The sequence below is a fragment of the Poecilia reticulata genome, linkage group LG14 (assembly GCF_000633615.1).
Source record: "Poecilia reticulata strain Guanapo linkage group LG14, Guppy_female_1.0+MT, whole genome shotgun sequence".
Lineage (NCBI taxonomy): Eukaryota > Metazoa > Chordata > Actinopteri > Cyprinodontiformes > Poeciliidae > Poecilia > Poecilia reticulata.
The window spans coordinates 17,169,804-17,181,837 of NC_024344.1; the positions used below are offsets into that span (position 1 = coordinate 17,169,804).

A 12,034-nucleotide genomic window follows, 5' to 3' on the forward strand; every position below is an offset into this window, starting at 1 on the left:
ACACACACACACACACACACACACACACACTATGCTTATGTTCCCACACCTTAACAAACATCTTGCTCTGGGCGCCCGCCTTGACAGGAGTGCAGTAGACGGACATGGACTTGCGGTCACGGGAGAACTCCAGAGTGAACTCCTTCTTCATCAGCTGCCTGATTACCTGGCGGCGACAGCAGAGGACGGAGGAAAGTGAAACAAAACAGAAGAAGAAGAAGAATAAAGAGGCCGAGGCTCAGCTTCTGACAGCTGAACGACGGGAATTCACAGGTGACAGTCCACCGGCTCGTCCGAGAATCTGACCGAGGATCAGGAAGGACAGAAGGAATCGTGGAAACAGTCAAATGTCAACTACGCTGCAGACTACTATGTTCTACTTCATTGGGTTTTTATGCGACTGACCAACTCAAACTGTCATTCAACCAAAATCTATGTGAGCAATATGAACTAGGGCTCCAACTAACGATTATTTTAGTAACTCTGACGACTAAAAAGAAATTGGAACATTCTGCAGATTTTTCTTTAATCACATTTTTTTTTTTACAATATTATGAATATATAAGAAAATGCAAATAAATAATTTAATTCCTTTATTGAATAACAAAATAAACAGTCTATTGACTAAAATGTGATACAGTCCTTTAGTTCTGCTGCAAGGTAAATACTCCTAACATCAACATGTGAAAAGCTCAGAGGTTTTCTGCCTGACTGGACATCAGCACAGTGTCGGGCTGATCTGTGGACCAGGTTTCCATTAATAATTGAAAAGCAAGCGGTGCTTAATAGGAGATTTTTAGTTTTTTTTAACAGAAAGTTAACCAGGTGAAGTTCTGCTACTTGAGGAGTTCTTGGTGGAACTTATTTACAGACAATATAAATGCAAAATATATTATTTCATATAGTTTTGGCTGAAATTCTGCTCTGAGTGTGCTCTTCTTTCAGCGAATGCCCTTTTTTGAGCTGACAGTTGTTTCAATAATCGATTGTTTCAGCCCTAATATGAACACTTTTGCCCTCAACTCTGCATTGTGATGCCTTTTCCTACCAGTAGGGGTCCTTCTAGTTACGATCCTGTTTCTGAGCGGATAACAGACGTCCAGCTGAGATCGCTGCAGGTGAAGAACTTGAACTGGATCCTGTAACCTGCTGCTACATCACATCAACAACTGGATAGTTTATCTGAGCTCCTCTTTGTTTCTGGGCTCTGCATCTTCCAGCAGAAGCCTAAAAAAAACCCATTTAAATTAATTTTATTAAGAAGTCGCTTGGTTGCAGAAACTTTGTTTGGAGATTACAAACAAACGTCTCCCTAATACTTGTTCTGACTTCACTCTTCTCATTAGAGCGCTTACGCCGTTCGTCGATCGCCGCGGTCCTGACAGTGACGGTGTCTGGGCCCTTAACGGCCGCTGCCGTCACAGGAGTGAAGCAGCTCCAAGCTGTGGGGGGGGGGGTAGAGAGACGTCTCACCAACGCCGGCTCATCGGTCTGTTAATCATTCACACAGCAGGACCCTGTGACCGTTCCCACGTGAGGATCTTCGCCATCTAGAGCCAAACGTATTTAAACTGCTACAGCTGGGAAATGTCCTCACAGGCAATTTGTCTTAAGACAAAAGCAAACGATCGCCAGCTAACACCCTGAAGTCAAACACATATCAAAGGACAACAATGTGCTTCATTAATGAGTCTTTGTGCGAGGAGAAAGTGACCTGCTGACTTCAGTCTTTAGTTATCCACCCGTGGTTAAGCAATACCTAAACGTGAAGCTGAAAGATCAGAGCAGCATCAGAGCGGATGGATGCCATTAGAACGCCAAGCAGATTCATTACAGCCTCGCAAACTGGTGTTGCTGTGGATGTCAGAATGAAAACTGAGGAGAAATAACCAGACCTGCGCAGGGAAGAGGCTTCAGCAGCTGTGATTGGACAGTTGGCAAGATCAACATCCTGTTTATAACCGTCACTCTAACATGCTGAAGCGCTAAAGCAAAAGAAACCAGTAGTGACATGTGATAGTCCTGGTTTATTATCATAATAACGGTAACACACACAAGCTGTGAATGGTTTGCAGTGAAACATGACGTCACCAGAATATCAGGATTTTTAGCATGTTCCACTGCAGATTGAAGAAAAAAAAAAAAGAGACTGTGAAGTACGGCAGTGGCAACATTAGGCTTTGGGGTTGTTTTGCTGCAGGAGGGACATTTTACAGAGTAGATGGCATCATGAGGAAAGGACTCCATGAGTCGGCCCGTCAGGGTGACACATTTTGCTGGACGATAAATTGTCTCAGAAGTTATTGTGATAACCGATAATATTATCGTTTAGAGACCATTACTCCAGTAATGGTAACAAACATATTGTTAAAGGTCAATAAACTTTAAATTCTAACAAAAATTTAACATTGAATCTGGAAGACATTTAAAATATCCAGAAATAAATAAACAAAACAACAGAAAACAAATAAAACGAATTATGAAGTCTCTGTAAACAAAATTGTCCTTCCAAAAAAAGGACTATTGTGACAGGCCCAATTATGAGGGAGAACTTTGTTTCTATCAAACATCACTTGCACCCCACATGCAGACTCACTGGTTAATAATAAATGCATTTATACCAATTATTGTTCTCCATTTGAGCAATATCACTTGGTCAAGTCTTTTCTAACATACCACACAACAAAATAAATGATAAAAGTATATATGATCTGAGATGATATCGTATTGGGTCAGTATTGGTATCGCATCAGAAGTGAGGAAGTCATATCGGGACGCCCCCACTTCAAAATGCAGAAAAGGTCAGATAAACTTAGACATCTGAACCTAAACCCATTGCTCTAAAATAAAAAGTCCAAGGTCACGGTGTCAAACGAGATGCTGAAACATGCACGACTGAAAGCGCGCGCAGCTCGGTGAGCCAAGGCTCAGTGAAGACGCTGCAAAGGGAAATCTTACCGAGTTGCAGGCGCCGGCGCGCTCCACCTTGGTGAGACCCAACAGGTTGGTCTTAAAGACGTTCATCTTCTCCACCAGCGTGGTGAGGGCCGTCTCGGTGGCCTCCCCCACCTTCTCATAAACCCCTTTGCTCTGCAAGAGGACAGGCTGGCGTTAAATTTCAGCAATCACAGAACAGTGGTACGCTGTGCTATATGTCAACAACAACGTTTAGTCAATGATGACCCTAAAGCAAATACCCTTTGAGCATGTCCCGTCTTCTAAATATGGCCGACATGAAGTTTGAGCCCAGCATGAAAAATGTTTTGGCTTCGCCGGCTGAGACGAGGCACTAATGGTAAACGGCACACATCATTTATCTGTGAGCGGCTGTAGATGGCAATAAAACTCCTCATTTCTCTCTAGCATTCCCATCTTCCTCCTCTTCCTCCTCCTCCTCGTCGTCTTGCTCCTCTGTCCTTCTCACACGGGTTAGCACGCTCATCTTAGCATCCCTTTCAGAAATGAGCCAAACTGGTGGCAAAGAGGCTCTTTCTGAAAACCGAAAATCTTGAGGAGATCCGTACAGGATGAGAACGGCTTTGTCCCTGGCCTCCCCACTCAGCGTGGTTGCCATGATAACGTGGTGTTGACAAAGAGATGAGAAAAACAATGCGAACCAGGGAGAAGGCGATACGCGAGAGTAAAATTAGCTCAGAGGAACAGAATGCTAGTATAAGAAAGTGGCCCGTGTTTGCCAAATGAGAAAATTATCCTCCCGCAACACTGGATGTGGAAGAGAGAAATCTAGAGAAGAATTCAGAAGCCTTAAAACTTTTACTTGCATTGTTGCTTCAAAAACAACAAACAGCTGTTGCAGCATTGTGAAGTGGAAGGAAAACGATGGACCTACAACCTGGTACGTCTCTACTGGGTTGAAACTGTTTCACTGTGAAATCGCCGAGGTCATCTGTGGATTCAGCCTGGACTTGGAGCCATTGTAACACAAATAATCCTGCACTGAATAATTGACCAGACAAATAAATTGGGCCTGATTTCCTGAAGTTTGGGAAAACAATCGGCTGATAATTGAATGTAAAGAAACGTTCTACCTTTGGAAAGGTCTGAAAATCAGCTGCTGTCCCTCTTTTGCTTTGTTGTGAGAGCAGGTGTGGCTCACAGCGGTCGCCCCACTGCTGCCAAATTAGCAACTTTGTCATAATATTTAACGATTTCTCAGGCAAAAATAATAATAATAATAATAAATTGGTATTTGGCAAAAGCAAAATCGGTAGGTCAGGTTGATCAGCCAAAAAAATAAAAAAATTAAAATGCAGAGACACATTGTAGCTCTAGCTGTGTGTTTAGGGTCACTGGAAGGTCAAATGTCACGTCTTTCGAAGCCACTCCCAGGTTTTTCCTGTTTTAAACTTCATCACTCCACTTCTCTGCTCACTGAGTGAGCCCACCTTTGTCTTGGTGGGTTTGCAGTTCTTTTAAAGTTTATATTTGATAGCCATGGACAGTGCGAAGTAACATCTTGGTGTATGGTTTCATAACCCAGGCCTTATCCACAACTTTCTGCCTGACCTGTCCGCCAGCTTCCTGGGTGTTTTTGATCCTGACTTTCCTCCAACGTTCTCTAAAAAACCTCTGAGACGAGAAACGGAACAGCTGGATTTAAAATTAGATCAAAATTCCAGTCCAAGTGTTTCTAAATTAGATGACTTCTGAACCCTGAGCTTTATTTACTCAGAATAGATACAGCATCCATTAAAAGCATGTACAGTTTTCCTTCAGCTTCAGAATTTGCACCACTTTGTGTTCACCTTCCCCCGTACGTCCCAATAAGTACCATTAAAGTTTACCATAAAAAAAAAAAAGTGAAAACATTCTACAGATACTTTTGAAAAAGCTCTGCGTTGCAACTCAAAACAACTGTACATGCAAATGACCTCGTTGTAGTCCAGCGAGGAGTCGTTGCACATGGAGCAGACGGTGGCCAGCTCCACCAGGCCGTCGTAGTCGCCACACTGGACGGGCTGGTTCCCTTTAAGTCTGGGGGGAAAAGAAGCAGTCAGATGGCGGGACAAACACAAACATATACGTCAGAGCAGGTCTAGCCGGCAGCTGGTCAGCACTGCAGCGTACAGAGGAGAAAACGGCGGCCGTGCAGCTGTAAGCAGAGACCGCGCGCCTCTGTCACGCATCGCTGATGACTGCATGGCGACCGTGGATCCCTTCCCTGTGGAGGCTGCAGCCGTTGCTAGCAGAGCTCCCACACAGAAACCCACACTGAGCCGTTATGAAAGCGTCAGGTTCACACGGAGCGGCTTAGCGCTCGCTAAGCAGTCGAGCAAAAACAACACGAGCTGCTGACATCGTTCTCCTGCCTAATGGACGGCCACCTACCTGAACGCCTCCACAAAAACATGTCCGCCGACATCAACAACAACCCAACAAAGCAGAAGCGTCTTGTGGCGTAGCTTATAGATATAAGTACGGTAGAGATGAGCCTTAAAGGAATGTTTTTTAAGCCAAAAAGGAGAGGGTTTTTTTTTCCTCCCAAAGGCCAATTGCGTTCTGCAAAACTCACATTTGTCCCTCGGGGGCATATGTAGAACCAGTGATGGAGAACTCGTGCAGGGTGCAGCTTGAATCCTCCACCTTGTCTGTAACGAACATCTGCAAGAGGAGATAAAGTTAAGAGATGAGTTGACAGAGAAAAGCTGAGCTTTGCCCTTGTTATGTGGCTGCAAGTCTGTGTGTGACAAAGATTTACTTTTGTTTTCTGTATGTAATTTGTTCAAGCACAAGCACTGATCATCTTTGGCTATTTTTAAAGCTTTTCGTTTTATTCACGTCCAGCAGACCAGATAATCTGTTCTCAGAATCCACAAAGACTGAAGGGAAAATTGATCTTTCAAGGAAACAAAACGAAGACATTCTAGTTCGTTGTTACAGGCAGAAAACTGTCGATGAAGCAGCAATGAACTGGAGTTTAAATATTTAACACACACACACACACACTCATTAAGATTCACTTAATGAATCAACAAATCACTTTGTGCTATAGGAAAACCTAAACCGGCTGCGATTTGCATTCTCTTTATGCCAATTGTATTTTTGATCGAATTAAAATTTTTCCGGTGTGCAGCATTTAGCATCATATTTCGATTTGATTCGTCTCACTCTCGATTCGTGTTGCTAAATTGTTCAGCCAGATTTTTTTGCAGGCTGCATTTTGAGCCTCTTCATTTACTTCCTACACTCATTATTCCTGTGTTTGCATAAAAATAATGCATTTCTTTTTCCTCCCACTCAACTTTTCCCTCAGTGCAATGACCTTTTATACTTTTAGCTTTGATATGGAAGTTCTCAATGATTGTCTGAGTCAACATGGCCGTAACTCAGCATTTCACCATTAGGAACCAGCAGTGTTGCAAATATATCATCACTTATGACGCAACAATGCTGCACAACTCTGTTTGGAACGCATTACCAGCTAAATACTGAATTCCAGCTGTGATGAATAAACGGGTCGCCGTTATCTTAAAGATGAAACTGTTGGAGGGCGAAAAAAAATAAAAAAATAAAAAAGAGTCAAACAGGAATGATTTTTTTCTTTTTTGTTTTCCCCTCGCTCTCCAACCGTCTCCAAGGAAAGGGGCCGCAGTGTGATCCATGTGACTCAGTAGTAGCGCCAGAAGTTTGTTTCTTTTTTCCACCCTGCTCACTTCCTCAGAGGTTATATGGGGATGCACTGTGAGTAACCCTGCTTACAGTAACGTGTGTGTGCTTCATGTGTATGAAAGTCAAAAGAAAATGGGAAATGCAGTGTCAGGATTCAGAGGGGAATCCCTGCTGCACATGAGGGAATCCCTTCCAAACCCAGCAGGGTAAAAGCCTGGTTCTGTTGGGAACTGGAGGAAGGACGATGGACAAACCATTGCAGTGAAAGGGGCATAAAAACAGAGGAAGTACATAGTAAACACGGCTGGGGAGGAATTAAGTTACCACAAAAAAAAAAAACAAACACTATCATCAGGAAACAGCATGTGGAGAAGAAAATTTTAAAAAAGCAGAAGAAAGAGGAAGCCTAATTTAACTTTGTGATAAGGCGTGCCCGCTTCTCTGCAGGCGGGGAGCAGCGAGCCGGGGGAGTAAAGGTAGGAGCAGAAAGTCAATATTTACTAGGGTCAGCCCGTCTTTAGTCTTTTTCTGGGACTGGAAAGCTTTCAAGGTTGTGGTTGTTTCACTCCCCTGTGCTCCTGCTGCAGGGAACTCCCTGCTGCTACGCGTTTATCCCGCAGACGCTCCACATCATCTCAGGGGAGAAACAGACCGGCAGCCGCTGCAGACGCGCTCAAGAAAACCCCCCCTGATTATTACACTTTAAAAACGCTGCAACTAGTGATTATATTAGCAATCGATTATTCCATCGATTGTTCTGACGATTAATCGGATAGGTTTTTCCACTTAAACCTCATTTATACAATATTTGAAAGATGCAAAATGAAGAACTTTTTAAAATAAGAAAATAATTTATTTAGTGTAAGATTCATCATCTGTGGCAAAGGATGAAATTGAAGCTAAAAAAAAATATACTTCTAACATCAACAGGAAACTCGGCCTTTCTGCTTCACTTGTCGATACAGCTGATCTGCTGACGTTTTGAAATGCATGTAATATTTGTAAAATTTTATAGCCGTGCTTATAATTAAAGACAGACCCTGTGTTATTATTCCTTCATTGAGAAAAAAATACAGTAAGTATCGATACCGTCAGACAGAAACTTCATATCCAAAACTGTAACTTTTCAGGAGATTAAAAAAAAAAAAAAAAGATTTCTAAATGTAAATTTTCAGTTTGGTCAAAGTCTCATGTGCTTTTTGATACTTTTTAACTGGATATTCATCAACATAACATCTAGATGTAAAACGGGACGTTAGAGTTGGCTTAAAAACAATTGAACATACAAGGATTTTGTTTTACACGGGCAACATTTTGTTAGCTCTGCCAATTCAAGTACTCTACTCAAGACGAGCTATGACTAACTACTTGCTTAAATGTTTTCTTATGCCAAAGTTCAATTAATAATGAAACTACATCATACAATTGACCGAATAAATACGAACGATTCCTCCATTTATGTATTTATTCCTCCTAACATCACGGTGCTTAAATTTTGGAGCTTCGCGCTGGCCGCAGGTTCCTATGCGACTGAGGTGAGGGATGAGCTACGGGATGAAAGCACAAGGTGTTAACTGAGACTGGGATGTGTGCAGAGCGCTTAACAGGAGCCAAGACAAACAGCAGGGCTGACATTTACCCTGCGCTTAGAGCAAAGTCATTCTGCGAGTATCTCACACACACACACACACACACACACACACACACACACACACACACACACACAGGCAGGCAGACAAAGGGAAAGGGTGAGGCTATGCGCAAGTTATGAATATTTGTGGATAAGATCTTTCAGAGTTTGTAGTCTAATGCGGTTGTATGTGCACCGCTTATTCAACCTGGTGAACAGTTCGGGCCTCGGACCGGAGCGCTGTTTGTTCAGGCAACGTGACATTTCAGAGACTTTTACCGGGCCTGTGTGGAAGCTGATTTGGCGATACAGAAGCATTGTCGTTGCCTGGGCGCTGCGTGAGCTCTACCAGCAGCTATCGCGAAACCTGGCAAGTGCAGATAAACCTTAGAACAACAACAAAAAGGATTTTCCAAGCTTTAGTGGAAAACGTTAAGAAAGAGGAGGGTTAAAAAAATTAAACGATAGAAGGAATGAAAAAGCAGGATTAAAAAATGACCACCTAACCCTAAAGAAGTTCAGCTTCCAACATCTTTACGCACACTTCCCAGGAACAGAGAGAGAGATCACCGAGAACGAAGTACCTGCTCCAGATCAACATCTTCAGGTCCGACTTCCAAGCCCTGCTTGGAGGAGTCCATAATGTTTGGAGGAGTCCAAGCAGGGCTTTTTACCCATCATGCTTCACTGTCAGCTCTAGCTGTTTTACACAAAGGGGAGGAAGAAGGTCTACCTCGAGATGTTTCACTTCAAGTCAACAAACTGGAAAACAAACCCAAACACAAGCGAGCCAACACTAAGCTCGGAACGGACCGAACCAGAATCCTGACCGGGTCTTGCCACGCTCTACCATCTCGGGTAAACATACATTATTTTTATCCTTTATAGCTTGAAGATCATCAACAATAAATATCAAACTTGTGCACCAAGTTCTTGTTTTTATACAAGGTATCCGCATGTTTCAGCTGGACAGATTTAAGACTTCTAAAGACATTTTTAATAAAACTTTGAATTAAATTTACGGAAGGAAAAAAATTTAAACACGGGGAAAAGTTGGGAAATCCTTCTGTCTTACAATCAAGCATTGCCTGAATTGCAATATTTCCGGGGTGTGTTTCATTGTCTCTTTTTTCCATTTTATTCATTTCATTTACTAAATAATAAATATGAATAATTCATGAAACAATTAAAGGTCGTTTAAAGATAAGCGGACACCCGTCACAGCAGTTGGATGTAGCCTATGAAGAGGATGCATTTTAACATGAGCTGCATGTTGAATCAATGTAAACTTTCCCACTGACTACTTACTCTGCAAACGGACATCTGGTTGGTTGTGAGGGTCCCTGTCTTGTCAGAGCAGATGACAGATGTGCATCCCAGGGTTTCCACCGACGGCAGGCTGCGGACGATGGCGTTCTTCTTGGCCATGCGGCGCGTGCCCAGGGCCAGGCAAGTGGTGATGACGGCGGGCAGGCCCTCGGGGATGGCGGCCACGGCCAAGGCAACGGCGATCTTGAAGTAATAAATCGCCCCCCGGACCCAGGAGCCGCCGTGGACGGGGTCTCCAAAGTGGCCGATGTTGATGACCCACACGGCCACACAGATCAGGGAGATGACCTTCGACAGCTGCTGGCCGAACTCGTCCAGCTTCTGCTGCAGCGGCGTCTTCTCCTGCTCCGTGGCCGCCATCTGGTTGCGGATTTTACCGATCTCGGTATTGACGCCGGTGGCGACGACAACGCCGATGGCGCGGCCTGCGGCGATGTTGGTGCCCTGAGGAAAGCAGAGAAATAGTAATTTACTTCTATTACAGGCAGCAGATTACAAACGCATAATATCCCTGGGTGTTTCATGAACTTTGTTCAAAAAGAGAAAAAAAAGATCAATATCCTTATATAAAAAAAAGAGCATGCTGCAGGGAACTGCAGAGGGTTTACTCACAGAAAACAGCATGTTCTTTTTGTCCTGGTTCACAGCTCTGGGGTCAGGAACCGGGTCAGAGTGTTTGATGATGGACACAGACTCCCCTTAAAACAACAACACATTACTATCCTGTCATGGATTTCCACATAGATGTCATTAGATATGCACAATATATAACCAATGCTGATAATTTCAGTACAATGCTTCTAGACTATTTACTTAATTGTTTATTTATTGTAAATCATATCGTTATAGCAACCTTCACCAGCATTAAAGCACGTTTTCATAATATCTCGCAGCCCATGAACGCACCATTACCGTGCCATATCATTAGGTAAACAACACTTCACACGGATTACCACGCAATATTAAACTGGGCGTTTGCATGTGGCAGTCAGAGAAGACTAGTACCTGTAAGGATGGACTGGTCCACTCGCAGAGTAGTGGACTTTATCGAGGTCACTCTGATGTCGGCAGGCACCTTGTCCCCAACTAAAATATTAGAAAAAGAAAATCAATAAAAGCATGGTTGGTTGCATGTTGTTGTTTTTTGTTTTTTTTAGCTTTCTTGTCCTGTTGTCTTTTCTGAACTTGATCATGCTGTTAATTCTCTTTCACTGTTTACTTATTAAAGTAAACTGTCTGTCTTTGGGGGGCGTTTGGACGAAGGTAAACTTTACACCTTAAATGCACAACAATACCAGTTTAGACTTTGAGCAATTTGGTAAAACTGTATGGTGTAACATTAAATCATGCTTGGCTGCAACTGTATCAATGGCAGCTCTTCTTCTTCTTCTTCTTCTTCTTCTATTCAGTGTTTGTAGCTTCTTGGCGCAGCTCCGCTCCTTCTACTGGTAGCTTCACCGCATCAGTTCAACGTTACACCGGCTGATGACGTTGCTGTGATTCACTTTGTCTGGTATTTTTGTACATATGTTTTGGCAGTTCTGTGATCATGTCAAAGCAGCAACTTATATTAAAAAGTGTTTTATTGTCCATCTGGATGCTGCCCGCTTCCATGGAAGGAGAACAGAAAATCGCTCTTATAAACATGTAATTACTAAAATCACAATCCCCTCACTTTGTATCCCTCTGAAAAATGAACCCATTTAAATAAAGAAATCCCTCCATGGTGATACCTCGATAGAGRGCGTTCATTTTATAGCGTTAACACGGTGCTGTAAGTGGTCCGGTATGAAACAGGTGTGATGGAACAACACAGCACTTTTAAATTTCAGTAATCAGAATACCGAAATTGTTTCTGATGTTTTAAAAGGTTTATGTTGGTCTGCCCCATCCATACATTTCCCGATGGGGAGTATAAAAAAAACAACAAAAAAAGACGCGCACATTGTGCAAAACTCTGAAACAGGAGAAGCGGGACATAAAACGGAGCGACAAACTAGATGTGAATTATGGCATAAAAACAGAGAATCTGACGCTGAACAGTGAAAAATCAACACATGATGTGAAACGCATGACGATYAGGCGGAGCAGCAGGTGATGAGTGAAGATTACTGGTGGTGAGCGTGCCATGTGGGTAAAATTTTATGGATGATACTCTGATGTCCCATTCTCCTGAAGGCAGCACAGAGCTGCACCACCAGAAACAGAAACACTGAAGAGAAGAGTTATGATTAATGTAGTTCAATTCTATCCATGTTTTAATGCTGCAGAGCTCAGTCGTTTTGCAAATGGATCAAAGTTTAAACTGGCATGTTGTTCCTCTTTTATCTGGTCATTTTGTGCAATTTTTAACAACTAGAAAATGGCAAAGAATAAGAATATTTTTCCACTCTGATTGGCTGCTGTTGGCCTACTGATTTTAACTTGAATAATTTCTATTCCCAT

General features: G+C 42.8%; 1 protein-coding gene across 2 annotated transcripts in view; it reads right to left on the minus strand.

Annotated features, from left to right (window-relative positions):
- atp2a3 (ATPase sarcoplasmic/endoplasmic reticulum Ca2+ transporting 3) overlaps nt 1-12,034 on the minus strand; it is a 51,231-nt gene that overhangs the window by 9,007 nt on the left and 30,190 nt on the right. For both annotated transcript variants that reach the window (XM_008428152.2, XM_017308631.1), the window contains exons 6-12: nt 10,595-10,675; nt 10,202-10,287; nt 9,569-10,033; nt 5,534-5,622; nt 4,893-4,995; nt 2,959-3,090; nt 50-166 (exon numbers count right to left, since the gene is read on the minus strand). In XM_008428152.2, coding sequence (XP_008426374.1) covers nt 50-166; nt 2,959-3,090; nt 4,893-4,995; nt 5,534-5,622; nt 9,569-10,033; nt 10,202-10,287; nt 10,595-10,675 — 1,073 coding nt within the window. The remainder of the gene's footprint in view (nt 1-49; nt 167-2,958; nt 3,091-4,892; nt 4,996-5,533; nt 5,623-9,568; nt 10,034-10,201; nt 10,288-10,594; nt 10,676-12,034) is intronic.